The 27,047-nt window shown below is 54.1% G+C and overlaps 1 protein-coding gene and 1 long non-coding RNA gene across 6 annotated transcripts in view; one reads left to right on the forward strand and one right to left on the reverse strand.

Annotated features, from left to right (window-relative positions):
• PTPN5 (protein tyrosine phosphatase non-receptor type 5) overlaps positions 1-20,239 on the forward strand; it is a 57,094-nt gene extending 36,855 nt beyond the window's left edge. For 3 of the 5 annotated variants that reach the window (XM_064492513.1, XM_010987463.3, XM_031459899.2), the window contains exons 3-14: positions 5,617-5,810; positions 6,350-6,457; positions 6,704-6,781; positions 7,267-7,508; positions 8,662-8,851; positions 11,132-11,216; positions 15,074-15,153; positions 15,336-15,473; positions 16,010-16,120; positions 18,263-18,423; positions 18,516-18,629; positions 19,051-20,239. In XM_064492513.1, the coding sequence (XP_064348583.1) occupies positions 5,617-5,810; positions 6,350-6,457; positions 6,704-6,781; positions 7,267-7,508; positions 8,662-8,851; positions 11,132-11,216; positions 15,074-15,153; positions 15,336-15,473; positions 16,010-16,120; positions 18,263-18,423; positions 18,516-18,629; positions 19,051-19,144 (1,595 nt within the window). In that variant the 3' untranslated portion in view covers positions 19,145-20,239. Of the gene's footprint in view, positions 1-3,030; positions 3,171-5,616; positions 5,811-6,349; positions 6,458-6,703; positions 6,782-7,266; positions 7,509-8,661; positions 8,852-11,131; positions 11,217-15,073; positions 15,154-15,335; positions 15,474-16,009; positions 16,121-18,262; positions 18,424-18,515; positions 18,630-19,004 lie in introns of those variants that run through there. The other 2 variants (XM_064492514.1, XM_031459901.2) reach the window with 2 other exon arrangements.
• A 71-nt stretch (positions 20,240-20,310) lies between these two features.
• LOC135322662 (uncharacterized) lies at positions 20,311-25,763 on the reverse strand. The gene is made up of 3 exons (XR_010383383.1): positions 24,601-25,763; positions 21,233-21,282; positions 20,311-20,938 (listed from the first exon to the last, which is right to left on the reverse strand). It is a non-coding gene; the product is annotated as an uncharacterized LOC135322662 (long non-coding RNA).
• Between the last annotated feature and the right edge of the window lie 1,284 nt (positions 25,764-27,047).

The raw sequence follows: 27,047 nt of genomic DNA on the forward strand, positions 1-27,047 counted from the left end.
GGCGCCCCTCCATCCCTCCCACTCCCCTCCATCCCCACAGTGAGGCAGGAGCAATGATCCTGTAAACAAGTGTCCTTATGTAATAGGGGGACTTCTAATGGTGCGGTGGAGCCCCACTCCATCTCCCACAGAGATGTGGCCAGGCTTGTGGGCACACGACGGGATGGGAGTGTTGGAGATTCTTAAAGACGACGTGGCGTGGAGAGCAGATCACGTGAGTCAGTCTCATCTGGTGTGTTGGTTAATGGTTTTGGGGCTCTTGCTGCAGACTGCCTGGGTTCTAGTCTTAGCTTCTACCCATTTATTAGCTGACTTTGGCCAAGTGACTGAACATCCGTGTGCCTCAGTTTCTTCATCTATAAAGTAGGAGTAAGAGCAGCACCTTCTGAGGAATGTGATGAGGATTCAGTGGGTTAATGTACATGAAGTGCTTCGAGCAGCCCCTGCACCAGGTGCTCTCAGTAAGTGTTTGCTGGTTGTGGTCCTGGCTCTGCGTGTGGCTGGTGGTTGACCTATGGCAAGACACTTTCTCTCCCTGGGCCTCAGCTTCCCCATCTGACAAACTAGACTGGGTGCCCCTCAGGGCCTGTCAGTGGTTCTAGAAGCCTGGGCAGGACTGAGTATGGTGTTCTGTTGGTCAGGGCCCCTGTGACTGTGTGGGCATGGTGGGGAGGTCCCTCCTGGCCACGTTAGGGAAGAGAAGAGCTGAATGGGACAGAAGCTCCCTCCTCATGTGAACAGGAATGGGCAGAGCCAGCCTTTGGCTCCAGTTCCAGTGGCTGCCTGGTGGCTGGCCTCCAGCAGCTCCAAGGATGAGTCACTGACGGGTTCTTGGGCTCCTGCAGCACCAGCCCCAGGGCACACGGTGGTTGCAGAGCTGAATGGTGGGGTGTGGGTGCTAGGAGAGGGATCATAGTGTTTCCACATGCCCCAGGTCTTTGCCTCCGTGCCTTACCCAGGTGCCCTGCCTTCTGTTGCATCTTCCTTCCATATGATACAGCCTTTGAGGAGCTATCAGCCAGGATCAGGCACAAAAGCTGCCCCATCACCCACAAGCAGCTGGTTAGGGTTCAAGGACAAAGGAACTCCCTCCCTCCCTCCCAGACTCTCGCCATCTCCCTGACCTTGCTGCCGTGACCCTTTCCTGAGAAGCCGTTGGGCAAAGTGGAAAGATCACTTGATGTCAAGAAGGCCTGGGTTTGCATCTCAGGTCTGCATGTACCTGGCCAAGCCACTTGACCTTGCTCAGCCCAGTTTCTATGCCTGGAAAACCCCCTTCAACCTGTGCAGGAGGCAAGCCTGGGGCTCTGTCACTGTCAGCAAGCTGCCTCTGAGTCAGGGCTTCGTGCGTGGCAGAGCTGCTACCTCGCTGTGAACTGTTGGAAAACCAGCCCTTGACACAAGCAGCCGCCTCTCACTGGCAAAATGGGGTTGATGATGCTAATGTCTACCTCACAGGGCTGCCGAGGGAGCAAAGGAACTGCGTGCGCACGAGCACTCTGGGAGCGGCACAGAGCCTGCCCAGTGAGCTGGCATTCTCCCAGAACAAGACAGCGAGTGGAAGGGGAGGAGGGCAGGGCAAGGAGAAGGGCTGGCGTGGTCTCTAGGAAGGACCAAGGGGCCCCGGACCTGGGTGGTCCCTGTGGGCAGGCACTGGCTGTTCACTGCTGTGTCCACCAAACCTTGCCTGGCGCTTGGCAAATTATGTAATTGGTGCTCAGTCAATGTGTGTTGGACTCACACCTGAATGAGCAGAGACTGAAATCAGCCTGGTTCTCTACCCTCCAATTTCCACCACCTTATCACAGACCTCTGCTCCCCACCCCAGAAATCAGGGGTCCTTAACCTGAGGTTCATGGAGCCCCTCCAAAATTACATGCAGAATATACTCTATGTGTGAAAATGTTATCTTCTGGAGTGAAGAAATGTTAGATTTTTACCTGGAAAAGCTCTTAAGTAAGCCCTGCTCTGAAAGGTAGGCATTAACTGGGTGCTCAGTGAGTACCCATCAGTTGGATTCATGCAGCCCCCCGGGGCTGCTGGCTACCCTGTAGATTTAAAAACAAAAAACAGCCTCCACCTTTGTCTCAGAGGGGTGCGCACAGGGCCCCGCCAGCCTGCAGTTTTTATTCCACCCCCATAAGGTGCCAGGCAGTTAACCTGCCGTCTTTCATATGCAAAAGTGATCTTCAGGCATCATCAGGGGCCTGTCTTCTGAGTGGCTGCTCTCCTGCTGGGTGGGCCTCGCTGAGCCTTGCGCTGGATCTCAGTCTCTTAACCCCCACTCCCCACCACGTGCATTTGGATGTGACAGGTGGGAGTCGGGGCCCTGAACCCGGGAATACTAGCCGGATCTCATAATATCTGAATTCAGATGTCGGTGACCTCTTTTTAAAAATATTTTTTTCACTGCAAATAAATATAACATGTATGTGTATGCATACACATATATATTTATCTATGTACATACGTTCCTATTTTACTTGTTGGAGGAAATTTAGAATACATAAACAATGGGGAAAAATTCATTCTACTCTCACCCTTTCCAGAAAACTGTCATTACCGCCTGGCTTCTGTTCTTCCCATTTACCATGCAGGACATTTATTGAGCACTTACTGTGTGCCTGGTGTTCCCTGTGTGGCACACTCCACAAGGGCCACTCACGTTAACATCTCATCCCCCACCTTTTTATATGCACGTTTATACTTTCTTAATTTTTAAGGCCAGGGAGATCAGACTGTTTTGTAACCTTGCCTTTCACTCCACACCATGGAAATTTCTTTCCCTGTTATTAAATATTCATCTACAGAGTCATTTCTAACGGCAGTGTGATGACGTTTTATTGCAGGCAGATTCCATGCTTCTCAGGCTGGGGTGCGTGTACCCCTGAGGGCAAAGCCACGGGATAAATGTAGAACATTTTCCTGAAGCATAAATTTGATTCGAAGTTGTGGGAGGGGGGAAAAGAAAACATTATTTTAAGATCGAAACAAGTACAGACAGACCATAGAGTAGAAGAAAGAGCACTTACCAATTTTAAAACAAAGCAGTGAAGTCCAAGGTCATGTGACTTACTGTTTTCCCCCAAAGACCCATGTTCCCTATGCTCTGAGGACGGCAGAAACATCTGAGAAGCACTGAGTTCTCGTTCAAGTCCCTCTTCTTACAGGTAAGGAAACTGAGACCCAGGGAGGAGAAGAGATTGCCCACAGTCCACAGCGTGTGTGTTACAAGCCAAGCCAGATGGCCCCTGGGCTATACCCCTCCCACCCGTCCACATTTGCCATCACACATCGACTGCTTTTTCTGAGGGTGTGGGTGGAGAACTTGCCACTTGAGTAATCAACCCTCTGCTTATCAATAGTGGAAACACTTGGCTTCCTATGTGATCCGTCCTTTAACAGCAGCTTTTCCTTTTTCACCTTGCTGGCCAGGATCTGAGGTGTCTGCTCATGTGATTAGTAACTGTAGCCTCCGTTGGCAAAGGTAGATGCCCTTAGACTGCACCAGCAATTAGATCTTTTCATGTAATGCTCTGTACGGTAAACATGTGTCCACTGGTCTGTTTCACCCAGCTGACTTGAACCTTTTGTAGACAGGAGTTATGTGTTATTATTATAATCTGACATTTCTTGAGCACCTATAGATGCTAGGTGCCACACCGAATGCTTCATCTGTAGTATCTACTGTCTTCATCACAGCTTTCCAATGAACGTATTTTTATCCTCATTTATCACTTACCACTTATCATCATGCATTCCTTTAGGAAATGTCTGTCATAGAATTATATGCCAGGACTGGTGCTGGATGCTGTGGACAATCATGATGAACAAAACCGATATGCTCCTGCCCTCATGGAACTTACAGAGGACGGGGGAGATGATATGCAACAGAGAATTTTTACAAACTGTTGTGAGTGTGACATAGCTCAGCATCCACCCAAGTGCTCCGGTTTGAACCCACCTTGACCACTTATTAGCTAGATGACCTTGAGCAAGTCTCTTAAGCTTTCTGTATCTCATCTTCCTCTTCTGTAAAATGAGGATAATAGTGTCAGCTTCATCGGGGTACCACGAAAAAATGAATAGATGAGCATGTGCAAAGCACTCAAAGCCGGGCTGTGCACACTCCAGGTGTGTTGTTTCTGCTGGTCGTATCAAGGAGAGGCGTGGGTTGCGAGGTGTGTATGATAGGGGTGGACCTCCTTCAGGAGACAAATGGTCAAGTTGTACAAGATGAATAGGAGTTAACTTGGCAAAATGTGTCAAGAGCAAGGGAGGGGAGCAGGAGGTTGGAGGGATTTCCTGGCAGAGGAGACAGACTGTGGGCTCACCTGAAGAACTGCCAAGGAGTGTGACTGGAGCACAGCACATGGGGAGCCTTACAGGGTCAGGTCTGGGAAGGAGAAGCCTGGGATGGAAATACTGGTATCTCCAGGACCCGGCTCTCTGCCCCACACTATTGATCCAGGTAACGGGAGATGCTCAGTAAATACTTGTCACGAGAGCAGGCAAGCATGCAGACCACTATGTTGGCCTCACGTGGCCTTGGTTGTGGGTGTTCCAGAAAAGGAGTCCGCTATCCCATACACACAGTGATATGTGCACTACCCCTTCCCCACCGTCAAGCTGTACACATCCATTTTGCTGGTCCCTCTCTTCTTGGCAATAAACTGAACCATGTGGCTTTGGGGAGATCCAACATCTGGGACTCACAGGTGGTGCTGCTGGAATCCCTCCATTCTACCAGCGCCTCAGATCTAAGCCAGCGGTGTTCAGACTTGTTTAGTAGTGGAACCTTGTGTTGAGATCATCTTAGAGGAAACCCAGTACGTGGAACGGTAGCAAACAGCTTCCACAGTCAAGGCCCAGGCACAGGGACTCAGCACTTGGTCACAGCTGGTGCACCTGAGGAAGCACTGGGGCTCCGTAGTAAAGCACGGTTAGAAAACCAAGGGATGAACCCAATTCTATTTTTGAGCTACGGAAATTGAGGTCCAGAGAGGAGGGGGTGACTCTCCCAAGGTCGTACAGACTCAGAACTGGATCCCAGACATTTGCTTTCAATTCTGCTAAGAGATTTTCCTCCGCATCATCCTGACCGACCCCATCCCCCCAGCCCAGTGTGGGGTCTTGGGGTGAGGGAAGGGCACAAGGTTGTGACCTTGTCCAGCCTCCTGTCCCAGTCGGCACAGCACAAGAGACAAAAACTCGGAGGGCACACGTGGGAGGGCTGTTCAGGGTCACGGCTTGGTTATGCTGCGTCTTTTTTTTTCTCTCTCTCTCTTTTAATTGAGTTTGAGGTGGTTGGTTTTTGTTTCCTTAAGAAATAGGAAAGAATGAAGCTGTGTAAACACCCCAATGTTAACTCCCTGAAAAACCTCCTGCCATTTTAACTCTGTTACTGGAGAAATAAAAGAGAAATAATTTGTCCACCCACACTTCGCTCTTTCTGACGAAGGTAGGTGAATATTGCCTTGCTAATCGAGGGTGACTGCTGGGAGTGGAGCCACGCTGACTGATCCCAGATTGAGAGGAAGCCACGCCACCGCAGAAGGAGCGGCCCGCCCGGGTCGGTCGGGCCCGGGTCACTGGCTGCGTGTCCGCCTTCCGCAGGTCTCCCCCAGCCGGTAGGGATGGAGGTGCTGGACCAGGCCGAGGGGCCCACGGCCTCGCAGAGAGAGATGCCACCACCCCCACTTCCTTCACCGCCCTCAGAGCCAGCTCAGAAGCCGCCACCTCGAGGCACCAGGAGCCACTCCCTCAGTGTCAGGAGCAGCCTGTGCCTGTTGGCTGCCTCCCAGTTCTTGGTAAGGACATCACAGGCCTCGCAGGGCCTGGAGAGAGGGCGGTTGAGGGACAGCCTCCACTTCCTCCCCAAGATGGCCGTCCGGGGGCACAGGGGTGGGGGTGATGGGCCTTCTCGGTGTCCCTCAGTGACTCCCAGCCCTCGGGCTGGTGTGAGGAGAAGACTGGAATTTTGAGCCGCAGCTTGGATAGCAAAGCCGCTCACACTCTGACCTCAGAATCAGGAACATAGCTGGCCCCTATCTCCTGGTCCTGCAAGGGTCCTTCTGAGGACTCCCTGTCTATCTTTCATATGGGTACCTGGAAGGTGAGGGGGGTCTCCTCTGGGAAGGGCTTTTTCTTGGCTCCATGAGCCAGCCTTTCTCCAGGGAGGGTCGTGGGGCCGTCTCCGGGCACATGGTTCCTGGGCCCTTCCCTCAGCTGCACAATCTGGACCCTGGGGGCCAGGCTGAGGCTGAAGGTGAGCTTGTGGGGGGAACATGGGGATGAGGAGCCCAGGCTCCGAACTCAGTGCACTGCCCCCACCCCCAACCCGCCCCAGCTCGCCTGCGGGATGCTCTGGCTCAGCGGCTACGGCACCATCTGGTCACAGAATACCACAGACCTGGTTTCCTCTGGGCTCACCCTCCTGGAGCAGCTGCGACCCTCGGTGAGTAAGCTCAAGGAGCCCCAGGGTAGGAGGGAGTGCTTGGGGGCCTCCAGTCTCACCAACACCTGCATGGGGCTTCTTTGTGTTCACAAGATACTTCCAGGCCCCCGAAGTGCTTCTCCCTGTCTTCCACCCAGACCAAGTCCAGAGTTTTCAGAGCCTTGATTTTGTCCCTGTTGAAACAGATGAGAACTCTGCCCACCCCTCTCATCAGTCACGCTGACCTGTTTGTCTGGTGTTCCCCAGGCCTGGCTGGGCATTAGGACTTGGGACATCCCCAGTCTGCTGCTGGTCTCTCTGGCTGTAGTCCTTGTCACCACCCTGGTAAGGCTCTTCTTGATCGGCCTCGGTGCTCCCCTCCTCTGACCCTGATTCCCAGTCCCCAGCTGCTCCCATTTGACGTACAGACTAGATGTTCTGGGTAGGGCTGAGGATAGGGTACCTGTCTCTTTTCACCAGTGTGCCCAGCCTGCGAGGAGAGACACTTTCTTTCTCAAAATTGGTTTGCAGTATTCTCAGCTGGAGAGAGGGGCTGAGGCAGGGAGAAGACCAAAGTAGGAACCCTCTACCCCACCGAGAAGGCTTCAGTCCACAAGAAACTGAGGGTTGGGAGGGAGGGGGCCGGGAGGACATGGTGGGGGTTGGAGCCTCCCGTCTAGGTGAGGGGCAGTGCCATGCAGACAGCTCCCAGGAGAGCAAGGCTGCTCCAGACAACATGAGGGGCATGGGGTCCAGTCCCGTGGGCACCCCATCACCCTGGGGGCTGCCGGCATGGTCCTAGGTCCATGATGCCATATGCCTCCAACTAGGTGTGGCACCTCCTGAGGGCTCCCCCAGAGCCACCCACCCCACTGCCCCCCGAGGACAGGCGCCAGTCGGTGAGCCGTCAGCCTTCCTTCACCTACTCGGAGTGGATGGAGGAGAAGGTCGAGGATGACTTCCTGGACCTGGACCCTGTCCCTGAGACGCCTGTGTTTGACTGCGTGATGGACATCAAGCCTGAGGCTGACCCCGCCTCACTGACCGTCAAGTCCATGGGTCTGCAGGAGAGGTGGGAGGGGTGGAGGAGGGGTGGGTTTTGTGGACCCTGGAGCTCTCAGCTCCTGATCAGAAGGACAGATGCCTGACTCTGACTCCCAGTGTCCAGGACAGAGCTGCCCTCATTGCCCAGCCAGTGTAGACACATGCTTTTTGGGTCTGATCATGTAAATCAGAATGCCCCAAGGTGCATGCTAAGAAATATTGTTTCTGCACATGAGCACATAGGCGTACACGGGTGTACACGTGTGCACACTCGAGCATACACCCCTCTGGTTTGGGTAGGTTTCTTTCCTGCAGGACTTGTCAGGGCCTTTAACATGCTTGTGTTCATTGTAGATCAACAAGGGTTGTAAGTGGCATTCCTCAAAGTCATCTGACCACAGAACCCTACTTGTATAGTGTTTCATAGTATCCCGCAGAGCACGCACTGGGAGGTGTCGACACCCCCTTTCCAGAGCCTGACTTGGTAAGCTACATCATCACATGAGTTGCCCACGCGATGTCATGTAAGGAGCACTAGACAAGGAGTCAGAAAACCTAGGCTTTTGCTTCAGTTCTGCCACCCGCTCCCAGTGCGAGCTTGGGCAGTTTTTGTCTCCTCTGTGGGACTCAGTTTCCCTTCTGTATAATGAGGGCTTTCCTGTTCTGGCCGTTAGACACTGAGCACTGTAGAGTTCGCTCAGTTTGCTCGTCCCTGCTGCCACTGTGCTGCCCCTGGGACCCCGCCTTCCCCTGGCTTCTCCTGGATGAGACGTCCTTGCAGACTGCCAGGCCCCAGGCTGGGATACAGAGAGTTGAGCCCTACTTCTCTGCTCTAGGCTCTACTGTCTCTGAGCTTCCCTGGGCCATGGCTAGGGACTGCCTGCAGCAATGGCAGGAGAGTGCAGGGAAGGGCTCTGTTGAGGTTGCCTTGCATGGAGCCTTTGGCCCTGGGCACTCAGTTTGCTGCTCCACCGCAGGCAGTAGGAGGCAGGAGACAGGCCTAAGCCTCCCAGCTGAGACTCGTGCCCCATGTGTCAGGAGTGATGCCGCCCCCACTCCTCTTCCTGGAGCCCACCTGGTTCCCACCCTCGTGTCTCCCTCCCTCATATTCCTGCTCCGAGGCCCCTCATTCATGGCCCTCCTGCCTCTGTAACTCACTCCCCCTTTCACGGTCCTTCCAGGAGGGGCTCCAACGTCTCCCTGACCCTGGATATGTGCACGCCAGGCTGCAATGAGGAGGGCTTCGGCTATCTCATGTCCCCACGCGAGGAGTCGGCCCGTGAGTACCTGCTCAGCGCCTCCCGCGTCCTCCAGGCCGAGGAGCTTCATGAGAAGGCCCTGGACCCCTTCCTGCTGCAGGCAGAATTCTTTGTGAGTCTCCCTGAGCTGCTACCCCACAGGGAAGCAGCCCTTTCTGCTCACATCAACCCCCTACTAGCAAGGCAGTGGAGCAGGGGACCCCAAACTCAGCGTCTGAGGGAGGAACATGATTTCGTTCTCAGCTCTCCCACTGTCTTGGGCAAGCTGCTTCCCCTCTGGGCCTCAGTTTCTCATCTGGAAATGGGAATAAAAAAAATAGGGATGTGGCAAGGATTCAAGAGATGCAGAACATGTGCAAAGCGCCCATTGGGTGATTGGTGTTTGCAACACTCCCAAGTCTTTATCGTCCAGGACTGTGTTCTGAAAGCCATAGAAAGCCTCTTCTGACTCTCCCATTTGCCTACCCTCCCCCTGCCCGACATCACCAAACATTGTTAGTCTTCCTTTGAAGTCTCTCCAATTCTGCGGCTCCAGCATAAGGTGGTCCTGATCACCTCCCCTCTAGACTTCTGCCACAGCCTCCGGCTGCCTCCTGTTGGGCTTTGAGGGCCCCAATAAATGACACCCCTGTTTTACCTGCCTGAGCAATCAACCAGTTAAGAGCTAAGGCATGGAAGATCACAATAGCACCTGCGTTTCTTTTTGATTAAGGCTGGGTTTAATGTGAGGATTACCTACGTAGCAGTAGTGAGCTTTCAACCACCGGAATGAACAAACTTTCCACTCACCCGGGGGGTGCTGACACATCACTGGCCCCACCCCATCCGGGTGCCCTCTAACTCTTTCTTGGTAGAGGGGCCAGGAGAGAAGGAGGAAGGAAGGGGCTGTGGCCCAAATGCCAAGTTCCTCCATCAAACACACTCATCACGTAACTTGCCCACCTCTGTGGGCAGGAATGGGCGGGAGACTGCAAGCACTGGGGGAGCGTCCCTCCAGGGAGAAGCCAGAGGGATGGGGAGCCCGTGTGCCCGCCTCACAGCCCCCCTTGCCCCAAGCCGCTCTGCTCCCTACCTGGACTAGACGGCTCACCCCTCTGGGAAGCCCTCCATCACCCTTGGACCCACCGCTCCAAATTTTCCAGAACACTGCTCAGCCTGCCTTACCTGAGTTGAGCTAGCCAGAGCCTCCTTTTTCAGCCGTGTGTCCTCATCCCTGCAGGGACCATTCACTGCAAACTGGGCCCGCCCACCCCCCATAATCCCCGACCCTGGAGGCCTCTAGGAAGCCTTCCTTGACCATCCAGTCTCAGCTACCTCTGTGAGTTCCCACGGCCACACCTCCCCTGGAGGAAGGGGCCTGCATCCTCTTAGCATCTCCTGTTCAGTACATCAATATCGATTTTGTCCAGAGAGAAAGAACGCGGCCCCCACACCCACTCCATGGACGCTTCTGCACATGCTTTTTCTTCTTTTGATTCTCCCAACACCCTAGATGGAGCGTATTATGATCCTTGTTGTACATAGTGCATACTTAGTGTGTCCAAAGACAGTGAACACTGTAAAACCACATATAGTCAGGTGCTACAGCATGGGGACAGAGGGAGGGGAGGTGGAGAGAAGACAGGCGTGGGAGTCGTCCCAGAAGACCTAGGGGAGGGGCCAAAGTCTAGAAAGGATTTGGGGAGATGAAGAAGGGTGATACGAGTGCTCCCCACAAGTGGAATGCCGTGAGCTCAGACCTGGAGGCTAGACGGAGAAGGACAGTTTGGCCACGGGGAAAAGACCGGCACAACCGGAGGGAGGGTCTCTTGAGAGCAGCTGGCAGTAAAGAAAGGCCAGATTCAAGAAGACCTCCCATTCCAGACTGAGAAGTTCAGACTTGGAGCTTTTGACATGGAGAGTGACTGGGAGGTGCAAATACAACCCTGAGAGCCCAGGAGGAGGCTCCTTTCCTACTGGAGAATCAGGGAAGGCTTCTTGGAGGAAGTTACATTTACAATGGACAGAACACAAGATGATGAGGACGGGGTGGATATCACCACCGAGTGAGCAACACAACCCAAGGTCCTGGGGTGGGGACGCCTAGGGTAGGAGCACGGATCAGTGCAGCTGCTCGGTGTGGCTACAGCACAGGGAGTGCAGAAGGAGGCAGTGACTGGCCAGGTCACTTTTTCTCCTGTTTTCCTTTGCTCATCAACCATTTACTGAATGTCTACCATGCGCCAGGCTGGCTCTCAGTAAACAGTGATAATAACATCTGTTATGCACTCAGCATACACCAGGACTATTCTAGATGCTTTGTATGTGCACTCACTCAGTAGTGAATGTTTGTTGAGTGCATGCACTCAAGCCAGCCCACAGCTTCTCACACCCCCGTGTCCTCCTCCTGCAGGAAATCCCCATGAACTTTGTGGATCCGAAGGAGTATGACATCCCTGGGCTGGTGCGGAAGAACCGCTACAAAACCATTCTTCCCAGTGAGTACTCACCACCCCAGGGAATGGGGGTGGGCACACCCTTACCTGGGTGCCCCTTCACCCTGAGGAAGGCCTTAACCCCAGGTCTGGGCCTCTGGAGTCATGAGGAGAAGGGATGGAGAGTGTGGGTGCCCAGTGAAGGGAAACACCCCCGTTAGAGGGCAGAGGACACTTCATTCCTTCACATAGCACTCTCCAGACCCTTGCCCCGGCCAGGCCTTGTACTGAGTTCTGTGGAAACCCAGAGAGAAGAAGTGGTGATGACAGCGGCTGCTGTCAGTGCATGGTGACTGAAAAGGGTTTTGCATCCTTTGTCCCTGCAGAGTGGGCAGATTTTAAAGAGAGGAAATTAAGGCTCAGGGAGGTTAAGTGACTCATTCTGTCACACAGCTAAGATGTTCAAAACTGAGTTTCAAACCCGGCCTCTGTGACCCCAGAGTTGGGCTCTTTTGTCTACCTTGAGATCAGTTTGGCCAGATTGTGAGTCCTCTAACAGGCAGAGCCACCCCACGGGGGAATGAACTGCCTGTCAAGATAGTAAGCTCCCCATCAATGAACATATTCAAGCAAGACTGCATGAGCAGTCCTCTGGAAGGTCTGATAGGGATTTTTCCCCTTTGGGTGTGGTTAGACCAGGTGACCTGATATTCCTCTTTCAGCCCAGAGGGTGTCATTTTCAGGTAACTTTCATCAAGCCCCTATCTGCCTGTCACCCCTGCCAAGTTCTGGCCCCAGGCCCCAGGGCTAACCTGCGAAGTGGTTTGTTGAAAGCAAATCCCCGCAAACCTACTCCACTCAGTTTATGGAGTAACGAGGCTTTGAAAAAGCAGTTTTGCCATCAGCATCTCCAACAACATGTAAGATGTCATGACTTATTTTTAACTTTAAAAATATCGACTTGTGGTTGCCATGGTTACACAGTGTCTAGGTAGTTCCAGTTAAACAAAGCACCATTTAAGGCCAGGATGCAATATTCAGGGCTGTTCACCTCTTCCCTCCTCTTGCCGCCTTCCACCCACCTAGTCCCACCTGGAGGGAAGGGCTCCAGTACCCCGCAACATAGAGCTTTGCTGTCCCCTCAGAATGGCCACTGGGGGAGTGTAGGAGCCAGGCCATCATTCCATCTGGTCCCCACTGGATTCCTGAAAGAAATCCAGCCTCCAACCATGCCCTGAGCCTTCAGGCTCCTGAGTCCAACAGACAGTCTTCTCTGTGGCCAGCAACCATTGACACTGTGCCCTCAAGAGACCAGGTTGGGGTGGGTGGCAGAGCCCCCCTTAGATCCATGACACCCCGAGGTTTGCTTTCTCATTCATTCGGCACATGTTTCCTGAGCCTGTGACCAGGGCCAGGGAATTCAGACATGACTGAGACACAGACTCTGAGCACAGGGAGCTCACAGTCTAGTGGGGGAGACAGATCTGTGGACAGTCCCAGTACAGAGTGACCAGTCACCCAGCAGGCAGCTTTGAGGAGAAAATGACGGCGGGCAATTTCTGTTCATTTTGCCACTGAGTCCCAAGTGCCAAAATAGTGCCTAACACATGACAGACATTCTGCATCGAGACAGGTGAATGAATGAATGAAAAGATGAATGAATGAGTGAAAAAATGAATGAATGAATATCCCTCAAATGTAGCACCTCCCTCTCCATCCTCCCTGCCAAATGCCCTTTTGGGGATTGGCTTCCCGTGTTGCACAGTTCCAGGGGTGCCATTTACGTGGACTGCGTTGCCATGATGCCCCCTGGAGTTGTGCAGGGCAGGGCGGCCCTCTGACCCCTGATACTTCTTCCTTGGATCATTGCAGTAATCTCCTAACTGGCTTCCTGACTCCCACATTCTCTCCTCTTGTCCATCTTCTACCATTGTCACCAAAATGAAGCACCACAGAAAAGTAACTGAGTCATTCTCCTCTTTAAAAACTGTCACTGTTACCTTGCAGTCCTCAGGTTGATGTCCAGTCTTATAAGCATGGTTTACAAGACCCTTTGTCAGCTGGTTCCTCTCCAGCCTCATCTCTCCCCAACCCCCACCTTGCCCTGTACACTTGAGTCAGACAGAGCCATGCTTTCTACTCCTCCTCCTACTGGTCCTTCAGACCCAGACCAGGTGCCCCCTTCTTCCATCCAAGCCAAGTCCCGTCTGTTCCCTCTGCCCTAGTGCTCACAGGCCACCCACTGCTTGACCTGGGGACAGGACCAGGCCTTGCTGATCTGGGATCCCCTCTGTCAGGCACAGTGTTCAGCTCAGAGTCTGTGCTCAGTAGGGTCAATAGAACCATCGCCATCAAAGGCCCTGGCACCTGGCCAGGGGGGATGGTGCCTACCTCTGGCTCCTCATCTGGGCAGGCAGCACAAGAGAGGAGGTGGTCCCTGCAGCTTCTCTCTCCCGCTGGTCACACAGAGCCCCCCTCCTGTTTACCCTCGCTCTTCCTTACTCCTGACACTCCTCCACACCCCTCTCCACAAAGCTGCCCACCCCCTCCACCCCCATCCCCAGATCACCTGCCAAAACCTCGGGCACTGGGGCTGGGGCGTGAAAGGGCTGGAGAGGGGAGGCTTGTGCCTGTCGCCTCCCATTTCACCTGCCAGGTCTGGGATCCTTCTTTTGACCTGTTGACTTGGAGTAAGACTTGCAACGATGGCGATAATAACAGCAGTGACGGGCTGTGTAGCGTTCACTGTGGGTTGGACTGCGCTGCTGGTCCAAGGACTCACTGACATTCACTCTTGCACATTTTCAAGATGAGTGAGTTTGTGATGGGAGGAGTGCTCCCAGTTGACCTAGAAGGCACAGGGGGACTAGTAAATGGCTGCACTGACACTGCCAGGACTTGAACCCAGCCTTGCTGGTCGATGGTGGAGGCTCCTGACCGCTCCCTCACACTGCCTTTGAGAGCCCCATATGGGGCACGCTGGGAGTACCTTTCGTCCAGCCCTCCCTACACAGGAGAGAACCCGAGGTCTAGAGAAGGCAGAGGACAGCGAGTGGGAGACAAAGCTAGAGCAGAGCCCTGGGCCCCAGCATCCGGCCCAGCCCAGCCTCCCGTCTCAGTCCCAGCCTCTGCAGGCTGACAGAGGACTCAGTCCCCGGAGGCTCTGGCTGGAACAAGACAGATCCTACTCCAGAGGGAAGAGCAGGACGTTAGGGGTCTCTGCTTCTTTGGGATTCGACATGTTAATAGACTGGGGACGGGGGAACCCTTTGTGCACCTGTCGGTCTGCTCTGATACCCTACAGTCTCATCTCCGATGTGGAAGCCTTTCTTTATTCTTTCATTGTAATGTGTTCTCTCAGCTTCCTGCCCAAATCTTAGTTATAAAGTGCTTCCTAGTTTACATAGCACTTCCACGTCTGTTTCCTCACTTATCTTCCCAATAGTTCTAGGAAGTAGGCATCTTTACCCCCATATTACAGATAGGAAAACTGAGGCTTAGAAAGGCCATGTGCTGTACGAGCTTACACATCACATTGAGGACAGTGTATTCTCAAATGCTTGCTGACCCTGCCGTCCAGGATGTATACGCTAGGGAACCTCTTATTGACTTAGCTTTCTCCTCTCTCGAACATGAGGCACAGCGAGGACAGGGCAACTTAAGGGCACAGGCAAGGGAAGGCATTGATGCTACAGAGGTAGAGACTCAGGGCCCCTCTCTGTACCCTCCTCTTCATCCTGGGCCCTCATCTGCTTGAGTGGGCCACGGAGATGGGTCAGTGGTTTGCTCCTGGGTGAAGGAAGAAGGAATCTGAAGAGTCCCAGAAGAAATGTGGGTAGCCTGAAATGGGCCAAAGTGGGCCCTGCATCCGAGGAACTGCACATGTCAACTCCCAGCCTCGCCTGTCTCCCCCGCCCCAGACCCTCACAGCAGAGTGTGTCTGACCTCACCGGGCCCCGACGACCCTCTGAGTGCCTACATCAACGCTAACTACATCCGGGTATGTAGCCCCATCCTGGTGGCCTCTTCCTGAAAGGGAGGCCCCAGCCAACGGGATCCAGCCTCTAGACTGGTCCCTGAGCCGGTGCGGCTCCTGGCAGCCCCTGGGAAGAGTCTGAGTGTGGGGACTGGGCCCGGGGACACAGCATGTGACCCTCACGGCCTGGACTTGGCTGGCCACAGGGCTATGGTGGGGAAGAGAAGGCGTACATCGCCACTCAGGGACCCATCGTCAGCACGGTCGGCGACTTCTGGCGCATGGTGTGGCAGGAACACACGCCTATCATTGTCATGATCACCAACATCGAAGAGATGAACGAGGTAGGCGCCCCTATGTCCTACCAAGTGTTTGCTGCTTTGTGCCCAACGCTAAGCGTCTTGTTTCCATGTTAATCCTTACAGCAGTCTTGTGAGGTTGGTATGTTCACCTCACTGCCTGCCAAGGTGAAGAAATGTGAGTCTCAGTGAGGTTAAGTCAGCTGCTCAGGGCTACACAGATAGTCAGAGGCAGAGCCTGGCACTGGCTTCTCCACCTCCAGGGCCCATGATCTTAAACAAAATGTTCTGCTGCCACCCAGCCTGCCAGGCTGATGCTGGCTACTTCTGTACCCATCATGGCCCATTTAGTTGAACCCCCATAAAAGACCTTCAAAATGGGTATTACTTCCATTTTCCAGGTGGGGAAACTGAGACTCAAAAAAGAGAAGTAATGTACAGGTTATGAAGCTGAGATTTGAACAATCTAACTGCAAACCTACTGCCCCTTTATCTCTCTCCCCCCTGGCCCGGGAGGGGCATTGGGGAGAGTATGGTTGGGGCACTGGGTGTGTATCGCAGCCTGATCTGGGCCCCTGCAGAAGTGCACCGAGTATTGGCCAGAGGAACGGGTGGTGTATGACGGCGTCGAGATCACTGTGCGGAAAGTTATCCACACTGAGGATTACCGGCTCCGACTCATCGCCCTCAGGGTGAGGCCTGGGGCTGGGCTGGGCTGGGCTGGGAAGAAGGGGGACTCCACAGCTTAAAGGGTCCAATAGCTGAAATCAAGGCATGGGTAACTCCCAGGATTTGCTGATAAGCGGGGATGCGGGAGGGAGGGGTGAATGGACTTGGGGACCAGAGGCGGAACCAAACCCTCTGTTGCATTTCATGTTGTTGGGGGCTCTCTCTGTCTACACTGCCATTCATAATACCTCCCAGCTCTGCTTCAAATGCACCCAAGTCCAGGACTGTCTAGATTAGGGGGCTTCAGCAGCCTCCTGAACTGTCTGTATAACGGAGCTTTGAGATCCTGCCTAGAAACATCCCTTCACCTGGGATGCTGGGCTTTGTCCTGTAGTACCGAATCTTTCCACCAGAGGGCAGGCACTCCCTGCTGCATTTGGGTTGCACAGGGAGGGAGATAGTGGTTACAGAAAAAGAAAAAAAAAAGAAAGAAAAAGAAGGCATACAAAATATGAGCAATATAAAACAGCCCAGAAGAGTAGGGGGAGGTATCCTCCCACCCTGAAGATTTTTCTCCCAGGCTTAGAATAAAGGAGATTGTTCCTTTGGAGTCAGGAGAATTAGTAGGTTCTGTTTTTGAGAAATGTGATGACCCATGTTTGAGGAAAGTGGAGCCACTATAGTAACTCCAAAGGCTGGAAGAGGTGAGCTGGGCACCAGGAAGCTGACATCCTATCCAGAAACAGCCTAGGAGGTCCACTGTTGCTGGCAGCCACAGGGTCTGGATAGGATATCAAGGGCCCGAGACTTGTTCCTCTGAACCGCCCTCTCCCACTGCAAAAGGTGCCGGATGGGGTGTCAGGGAGAACTCAGCCCCTGCAGGGCAGTGTCCACCTAAGTAGCTCCAAGATACAGGCTTGCTGGAGGGCAGAAAGGGTGAGGAGGTGCCGGGCAGAGTCATGGTAGCTGTCACGGCCAGGTAACCCAGGGGCCCAAGGAACCAGCTTCCTATTTCCCCCAAAAGAGAAGCTGGGGTGAGGTGGGGGCTGCCTCATCTTCTCAATGCAGTGGGACTGGTTAGGGAAGAACCGGGACAGCTTAGGGTTTGGGGGTATTTACTTCTGTCCATAAACCTTTACAAGTAGCCTGTCCTGAGCCTGGTTCTGAGTTGGGTACTGGGAACACAGAGCTGTCGAAAGCCTGGACTCTCTCCTCAAGGAGGACCTATAAAAATGATAAGTACTGAGCTAGAAGTAGGTAAGAACACAGAAGAAGGATACTCTGCCAAATAGGGTGCTCAGGGAGGGCTTCCTGGAAGGAATAGTACTGAATGGGGTTCTGAAGGATGAGTAAGAGTTCACCAGGGGGCAAACAAGTCGGGGAAGCATTCCAGGCAGAGAGAAAGTAAAAGTAAGGGCATGAAAGATAGACTAGCTCTGTGCGTGTGTATGTGGAAGGGGCGGGGGAAGCAGAAGTTTGGAGTGCGGGAACATCCAGTACAAGTTCGCAGGAGGTGGGCCTGGAGGGGTACACCCTGTACTGTGTGTCTTATTTGCCAGGGTGAAGACTAGGGAGGGTAGGGTTTTTTCTGAGAGCAATGAGAGCCGTCAAAGTATTCTGCGCAGGAGAGCAGCATGTGCTGTAGACAGACCGTTTTGACCCGTGTGGAGATGGGGCAGTCAGGGAGGAGGAAGGAGGGTCTCACACAGTCCAGAGGTGATAAAGGCCAAAGTGGAGGTGGTGGTGGTGGAGAAGGGATCATGGAGGGGGTGAGGGTGGGTAGGAAAGTGTACTGAGATGAGAGGAAGTCCCAGGGCTCTGGGCTATGTGACCGGGGGTGACTGGGCTGTTTGTTAAGGGGTCACCAAGAGATAGCAGTGAATTGGAGAAGGGACTTCTCACCTCTCTTGGATGGTCCTGGAGTTGCTGGGACAGAACTGGTGTGAAGACCAGTGCTGATGCTGCTGACCAGCCCCCACTGCCAAACTGGCTCTGGGCCTCTGTCTGGTGCTGCTGGGCGACATGGTGTAGGTGGCAGAGGCCTGGGGTCCAACTCCCTGTGTCCTCCCTCCTGTGTGGTTCCTCCTCCCACCTCCATCTCTGGGCTGGTTTGTGGGCTCCAAGCGTTCACATGTATCTGGGTTGGGCCTCTGTCTCCTGGACAGAGTGGGACGGAAGAGCGAGGCCTGAAGCATTACTGGTTCACGTCCTGGCCTGACCAGAAGACCCCAGACAGGGCCCCCCCACTCCTGCACCTGGTGCGGGAGGTGGAGGAGGCAGCCCAGCAGGAGGGGCCCCGCTGCGCCCCCATCGTTGTGCACTGCAGGTGGGTCCTCCCAGACACCCACTAGGGCCGGGCAGCCTCCCCCCGCTCCTGGGCTGTCCTGCCCTTCACCCACCCGTGCCCTCGGCCCTCAGTGCAGGGATTGGGAGGACTGGCTGCTTCATTGCCACCAGCATCTGCTGCCAGCAGCTGCGGCACGAGGGCGTGGTGGACATCCTGAAGACCACGTGCCAGCTCCGTCAGGACAGGTCAGCCAGTGGGCAGGGGTGGGGCACGTGGGGCAGCAGAGAGAGACGCTGTGTGCGTGGGGTGAGGGGCAGGACACACCGCGTGGGCCTGACTGGCGGACGGGAAGTAGGGAGGACAGATGGGTAGAGGAGCTCCATCCAGTTGGTGGCTGGATGAAGAGGGGAGAGAAACAGCTGATGGATGATGAAAGAGCAGGGGCTGAGACTTGTGGGATATGTCACCTGTGTCCCCGCTGTCTATGCCAGAGCTGGGAGGGACAGGAAGGGGCAGAGGGGCGTGGCTGGCCAGGCTTGGTCTCTAAGCTGCACAAAGGCTCCGCCCCCGGTGTGCCTCACAGATGACTGGCACTCTGTGGGTTTGGGGCGCCTCCGCAGCCATCCGCCTACGACCCTATCTCCACTGTGCGTCTCTGCCGCGCAGGGGCGGCATGATCCAGACGTGTGAGCAGTACCAGTTTGTGCACCACGTCATGAGCCTCTACGAGAAGCAGCTGTCCTGCCAGTCCCCAGAGTGACCAAACCCTCCTCCCCTGAGGTCCTCTGGGTACCACCCAGCCTGAGTCTGGGCCCTTATCCCGGCCACACCCACGGCCCCGCCTCGGCCCGGCCTGCTCCCTGTCCCTGCCTCTCCTGCTTCCTTCTCTTCAGTCTGCTCCCCCTCCTCCCCCTCCTCAGCCTTGGCCTGGCCCCTGCCCCCCAACATAGCTCTTCCTACTGTACATATTGGGGAGTGGGGCAGGATGGGGGAGGGATGTGCCAGGCCAGGCCTGGGGCCCCAGGGCCTGACCCACACTCTGCAACCTGGGGCCTCAGTTTTTAACAACGGTTCCATTGCTACTTGATCCACAACGTTTCTGTGCCGCACTCCATGTGTCCTGCTGCAGCGTGTTCCGTCTGTCCATCCATCTCTGCTATCTGTACCGGACACTGTGTCTCCTCGGCCCAGGAGAGGGGTAATGAGCTCTACCCCCTAAGTAGCCCAGGCAGAGGTGCCTGCCTTGGGCCCCCACCCTCACTCCTCCCAACAGGCAGATTGCACTTTGCCCCTAGTTATTGGGACCAGGATGGGCAGGGACCCCTGAGGAGCTGGAGGTCAGGCGTAGGGGGTTCCTGAGGGGTTTGCAAAGAGATCTCACTGGGGAGAGGTCTGTGGGTCGGGGTGGAGGGGAGGAGGACCACGGCCAAGGTAGCCTTTGAGTATCAGATGCCCTCAGGAGGCAGTGACCAGCCTGTGAGGCAGCCAGGAAGGAAGGGGATGGATGGGGGCAGTGAACCCAGAGGACCTGGAGCCTGGTGGGAGAGAGGGAGCTCCGAGGGTAGAGTGGGGACTCGGCCCCAGGTCTGTGTGAAACATTTTCCTGTGTCGCCATGGGAAATCCCTCCCAGAAGTCACCCCGTGTAGCTCTGTGTGTGTTCCGGGTCCATGCGTGTACTGAGAGCCCGTCAGCAGGGCGTGCATGACTCTTTGGCAACATGTGTTATCTTGGAGCCACGTGTTTTTATTGCTGACTTTAAATATTTATTCCACGGCAGACAGAGACATTTGGTGTCTTTTTATAATTTGCTCGTGGTCATTGAATAGAGCAATAAATGGAGCATTTTGAGCAAAACTAGCCTCCTGGGTCCATGTGATTGCCTCCCCCTCCACTCCTTTCCTCACTGTACCCTCCTCCTGGTGCCCCTCCTCCTAGAACAGGTTCACACATGAGTGCCGCACCCCCCACCCCAGATCCCTGGCGCCCCCTTGTGGAGATTAGGAGTATGAAGTGAATCCAGATTTTGAACAGCCAAAGTCCATTGGATGGGATTCTCACACACTCTCACCCTCCCACCCAGCCAGGAGTCAGGGGCCATGGGAAGCTTCAAGGACAGGTGTTGGTGGCTTCTAGAGAAGGAAAAGTGACTGGCAGGCCACCTCTCTGACAAATGGGCCAAAGAGGCCAAGGCTGGGGCAAGGAGACATTCAGATCACACCCAGGCCCCTCCCTGTTGGCCAGCGCAGTTATCCTCTGTTAGCCTTGTGGGTCCCAACAGCTGCTGCAGCCCAGCAATTTCCCTTGTTAAGTCCTGGGCTGAAAGTAGCCCCACCCAAGGAGCCCGGGAATCTGCCCCTAGGCAAAGATCCTGAGCCTCCCAGACACTCCTGCTCTATTCTTACCCCAGCCCCCAGGGATGCAGCAAAAGTAGCTCTCCTGCCTTTGCTGACAGGTGTGGGTCACTCCTGGGCAGGGATGCTCACCAACCAGCAAGTCCTTACAAGGTAGCAGATCCTTGAGTGGGCTGTTCGAGGGTCTGGGCATGAAGATATACTACAGACAATGAGGAAAGAATAGGGAGTGGCTTGGGTAGCTGGGATAGAGGTCCAGAGAAGGGGTCCTGCTCTCCACCCACCCTCCAACAGGAGGATGGGCCCTTCTACCCTTCTGCCCACATTAGGGTGTTGGGCTGTAGGAGGGGGAGGAGAGCTAACATGTCCCTGTCCTCTCCCAGGGTGGCCCATGAGGCCACTTAGGCTGTGCAGGTACCACATGTAGAGCATGACATGAATGGTGCCCCCTGGATTTGTGCAAAATGACAGACCCACCAGACTCTTCCCGGCTCACCTGCTCCCAGTCCTTGGAAAACACAGATCCGTTGCTTTGCTCCCCAAGTCCTGTTGGACAGACACACGCACACTCTACCCTGAGCCCTTCAGCTCAGAGAGCTCCCACCTGGCAGCACAAAGAGCCAAAACCTCTGCACAACAGAACAGGAAAAATACCCCAGGACCACCACCCTCAGCCTCCCACCTGCCCGGTCCACCCTGTTTCTTCCAGCCCCTGCCCCAGCCTCAGCCCCCCATCCCTCAAAGCCGTGTGCTGACCAGCCAGGGCAGCTGCAGACCCTGAGTAAGGGATCGCCCCCAGGAACCATTTAAGGAGCCAGTGACTCTTGGTGGCTCCACTGCTGGGGCAAAGGAGGAAGGAGACTGGCCAGTCTACAGCCCAGGCACCAGCTACACCTCCAGAGTGGTGGACACAGCGTTCGGGGGTTAAGAGAGACTGGTCATGCAGAGGTAAGGCTTCTCTCTTCCCTCAAGAAAGGGGCATAGCCTGCTACCTTCTGAGCCCAGAGAGGGACAGCAGGAGCTGGGACAGGGGACTGGTCTCAGAACTCAAGAGGGAAAAGTAGACCAGGCAGACGTATATTGTAGAGGAGGGAGTAAAGCTTAGCCCCAACTTCCTGGCTGGGAAGAAGGCTTTGAGGTACCCTGGAAGGTAGTGAACTTGGAGTCAAGAAGTTAGAACTCTAGTCTGAGTGACCTTGGACAGGTTATTTCTCTCAGTCATCACTTTCTCTTAAAATAGAGGTTTAAAAACTTGCCACTTTGGTTAAATAAAAGGTGGCATGTACATCCATGCATCAGAATACTGTGGAGCTGTTAACAAGAATGAGAAAATTTTATGAACTGAGACAGAAAGATCTCCAAGATGTGTCAAGTGAAAGGGGGGTGCCTTCTGTGTAAACAAGGGGAAAAAGACAAAAACATACTCATATTTGCATGAAGGAGCTCTAGAAGGAGCCTAAAGACCACAAATGGTTACCTGCTGGGGAGGGTTGGGTGATGGAGGGGCCTAGGAGTGGGAGGGAGCCTCTTCACAGAGATGTTAATTACTGTTTTTTTTTTTAATTTTGTGATTGAATTACTGATTCAAAAAAAAAAGTATAAGAAATCAAAACTGAGCCTGTCTTTACCATGTCACAAACAAAAGCAGAGCTGTAGAAATGTGCTGTCATATATCTTAGCATTCCCCCGATGCCAGGGGTCCCTAGGGCCCTGCAAGAAGATCTGGAGTTTCCTTTCAAGGCTCGCTCCAGTTTGACTTAGTCAGGAAGTTCCTTTTCAGGTTTGACTTCATTCCCTCCTGATGGAACATCCAGCACCACCCTACTAATTCCATGTAGCTATCAATAGGGATCCTCAGTTCCCTCTGGGCCTTCCTGGGTTCAGGGGTAAGTCTAAACCCTACTCCTCCCCCTCCAAGGACTTGGAATGGTTTGGGGTTAATAAGTGGGGGACAGGCCCATTGGGCTTCTAGCCAACCAAGAAAAGGGAGGCACCAAGGGAAGAGAAGAGAGGCCGGAGAGAATAGGCTTGCTGCCCGACCTCTCTTCACCTCTCCTGTGCACAGCCATCTTCACTTGTGTCCACCTGTCCTGTCCCTCCTCCACCCCAACACACACACACACATGTAAGAGCATTTCTGAGTCTCCCCCCTGCTCCCTTCCTTGTTCTTCATGGACTCATCCTCTCCCTGGTCCTCCCAGGTGAGTGCCCATGCCTGCTGTCACCATGACGACCATTCACCACAAGCAGATGCTGCGGAACACATGTCCATGGAGTTCTCCAGCTCCACCACCCAAGTGCAGACCTTCTCCCAGACAATCAAGATCATGAGAGGCAAGTAGAGTGGAGGAGGGGTCAGGAATCAGGTAAAGGCAGCCTGTCTTCCTCCACTCTTTATACCTATTGAGCCCCTCAGGAGCCCAGGATACCACCAGCAACCCTTCCCAACCTGTGCTTCTAATCTGTGCTTCAGTAAAGCTTAGCCAGCTGGATGCTCATTCACTGATCTGATCTCCAGGGAAACAGCTTAGGAAAAATCGATTGCATGGTGTGTGTGAGTGATTAATGACCTCTTAATTGCTTGGGGAGATCAGAGCCATAGGCAAATGCCCAAATCTCCAATGGTAGAATTTCAGGCATGGAGGAAGTTGGGAGATAGCAACCTTATCTACTTCTGTATCTACCTCTGAGTAATAATGCTGGCCCTGCTCCACTTAAGAAAAAGGAGACTTGGAGCTGCCAGTGGAGAGAAGATGAACACATGAACAAGTGACTTGAGCCTCCAGGCTCTCAGCCTTTGGGGACCAGACTTAGGGGAGGGCAGATCCAAGGGAAAGCTGAGAAATGGTCTCAGAACAGAACAGATTGTTTTGATCATGTCTCTAGAGGAAAGAGATTAAAAGATGGCCAGGGACCAGGACATTGAATACCCATCCTCCTGGTCATTGCCCTTCGTTCAGAATCCTCTGTGACAGAGGTCAAGGCCAGATAAACACTCTATGCCAATTCCTCCTGGTCAGTGAGGCAGAGGAAGTGGAACACTTGGGACTTAAGACCAGAAGTTGCAAACTCAAGTGATTATAGCAATAATTCGCAGCCCTGACTGTGGCCCAGAGACATCTTAGTGTAGGGATCGGGGGAGAGAGGAGTGAAAAAAAAAGTGGTACAGGAGTCTCACCTCAGACGGTTAAATCAGGTGGGTGTGTTTTTAAAAAGCTCTCCAGGGATCCTAATGTCTAGCTGGATTTGAAAATCACTGGCCAACAGTGCCCAAGCAGGGAACATAAATGCAGGAAAAAGGCTAAGGTGCACTGGAGAGGATATAGCCCATTTAAAGGGGCAGCTACTATTCACCTCCCACTGATTGTTGCCATGTGGGAGTAGGAGTCCAGTGTTAAGAATCCCAAAGTCTGAATTTTTATGTGAAATCTCTCGATTTTTAGATGTCAGGCTACATTTTGTTTAAACATTGTAAAGGTCAGATGAAAAATCATCTGGAAATCGGCTGCAGTCTGCACACTGCATATTTGAAACTTATGATCTCTATTTAATGCTACCTGGGGCTAGATCTTCTAGGAAAGACACCCAAGAAACCAATAAAAATCCCAGAAAAGTTTCCTTCTGAAAAAAGAGAAAAGTAGAACTCAAGGCCTGGACCCAATAAAGGTGATTGGCCATTGAGGGGTGGTGGGAAGTTGGCTCCCCTAGTGATTGAAGCTTGCCATAACACACTGACCCACCGACTCTAATGTCCCTTCTTGGCCGAAGCCGGTCCTGCCCGGGCTGACTTAAATGCTCCACCATCCCCTCAAGAAAAGGTCAGCCCACCAATCCTGGGTTAAGCTCCGCCTGGCCCATTCTGACCTTCGCCTGCCGCCACTGAGGAAGTCATGACGAGGAGGTCCTCGAGCTCTTCAGAGTTCTTCAGCTTGGTGACCCGGAGTTCCAACATCCTTGCGGGTGAAAGCATCCCGGATTTCGTGGAGAAGCCTCACCTGGTCACTGCGCCCGAGGGTGCGTCGCTCCCCATGTCTCCCCAAGCCCCTGGGTGCTTCCTTTTCTTCCTCAATGCCCCAGCCGCTGCCACACCCCACCACCACCACCATCATTGTCCCCCCAGCACACAATCACTGGCGGATCCCGACCAAAGGTTCCTCCCCTGCCCGGGGATGGGAGCAGGCAAAAGATGCAGCTTGGAGACTAAGAGGCAAAAATGGATCCTGTGCCCTCTGCAAGAGATAAAGCCGTGTTCCAAGCCCAGGTGCAGGGGGACCCCAAACCCAACATCCCCATCAAGGAGTCCGCCAAGATATTCTACGACAGCGTTAACAAGGAATACGTACTGAAGGTATGAGATCCAGTGACGGATAAGGCCGGACACCAGGACCCCTGGGATGGGCCGCCGGTCCTCCCACAGATCAGAGAGCCACAACGGAGACTCAAGAACTGGGAGATGGGTAAAGGGTCTATCGTAACCCTAGAGAAGGGGCAGGAAAGAGGCTGTCAGGAGCCAGGGCGTTGCCAGATTGAGCAGCGGACCAAAGTTAGGGGCGGGGCAAGGCGGAGCTAGGGCAGGGCTAGAACAAGGAGGCAGGGCCAAATGGAAGGGAAAGAAGTTCCAGAAGGTGAATGAGCCCAAAAGGAACTCGAGACTAAAGATACGGGCGTGGCTGGAAGGGGGTGAGACCAAGGTGGGAGGGGCCAGGCTAAATGGAGGCGGGACCCGGACGGAGGAAGGGGCTAGTTAGAGTAGGGGTGAGGGGAAGGGTTCCTGGACTCTTCAGGGAAGTCTTCCAGAAGAGCAACGCCAAGGACCAATCATCCTAAGGTCTGACCATCTTCTGCAGCCTCTGGCTCCAAACCCTTTGAGGAAAGGGAAGGATGGGTCACTGGGAGACCTAGGCCCATAATTACTCCTGTTCCAATTGGTCCTGCCCCAACTTTGCGTTATGAAAGACAAGGAGCCTCCTCTCTCCCCCACAGATGGAAGTTACTTCCTTCTTCTCCCAAAGACCCATTGTTAGACCCTCAGCACCACCACCACCACCCGCCCCGGTCACCTCCTTCCCCAGCATACACGGCTGCCCCAGAGTCCCCCTACTGGGGTCACCCCTTATACAAGCTCATTCATTCAGTGAGCACTTTCAGAGAGTCCACTGGTAAGGAAGTGCCCTTCTACAGGCACCAAGACAGCCTTCTTCATCACCGTTTCCTCAGGGGCTCAGCCCAATGCCTGGTACAGAGGAGTAAATAGTGTTAAATAAAGGAGTACTCAGCCCAGTGCCAGAAACTGCAGATAGAGTTACAACTGAGAGGAAGTCCCTGTCTTCCAGGACCTCACAGCCAATGGGGAGAATGCAATGCAGAACCAGCCTTCAGACATACACTCACTGCTACCTGGCACACATACACATCCAACACTCACTCCTCTCCCATCTCACAGAGAGTCTCCCTGTGGTTCCCTCCCCACCTCCCCTACTAATGGCCTGACTCTGATCCAGCTGGAGCCACTGACCTCAGATGATTCTGACAACTACAAGCATTGAGGCAGAAGGGTTATCGTGAGGATCCTGGGGAGAGAAGTAGAGGTCTGGAGGCCTAAGGGAGGAGATTCCTTCATAGTAGTCTGAGGGGTGGGACTAACGTAGAGGTGGAAAGGTGCCCTTGTGGGGCGGGGATGACGGTGGAAAGGTGCCCTTGTGGGGCAGGGATGACGGAGTTGAGAGGGCTGGAGGGAGGTATGAGTTGAGACTCAGAGGTATGGGGGCGGCTGACGTAGGTGAGGATCATCAAGGAGCAGGGATGACATCCAGAAACCCAGGAGGGAGGGGAGTAAGGGTAGGGATAGCGTTGGGGAAACCTGAAATGAGGAACTAAATTGGAGAGCGCAGAGAGCTTGGAGGCTAGGATTACGTTGGGGAGACCCTGGATGGGAGTTAAAAGCTGGGTAACAGCTCGGATCCGGGAAGCTGGCGGCCGGAAAGAAGTCTCAGACTCTCGGGTCTAGAAAAGCACAAAAACCTGCGGACCTGGTTTAGGTCGTGGAACCCAGCAGTGGCATGGGGTTTGGGAGGGTAGCCGAAGGGGAACCTTAGGAACTAGTATAAAATTGGGGCCGAAGGGTTGACTTTGCGTAGGAACCTAACCCAGGTTAAGGGGAGACGGGTCCGTGAGCTGGGTCTCCCAGGCGCCTTTCCAGCTCCAAGCCGGCGCGCGGCAGGTGGGGGCCTTGGGGTGCGCTCACCGCCTGCTGCGTCCCGCCCGCGCAGTCTGGGACCTGAGCGCCAAGCTGTAGCCGTACCAGCAGGAGG

This window comes from Camelus dromedarius, chromosome 12, assembly GCF_036321535.1.
Source record: "Camelus dromedarius isolate mCamDro1 chromosome 12, mCamDro1.pat, whole genome shotgun sequence".
NCBI classification, from domain to species: Eukaryota; Metazoa; Chordata; class Mammalia; order Artiodactyla; family Camelidae; genus Camelus; species Camelus dromedarius.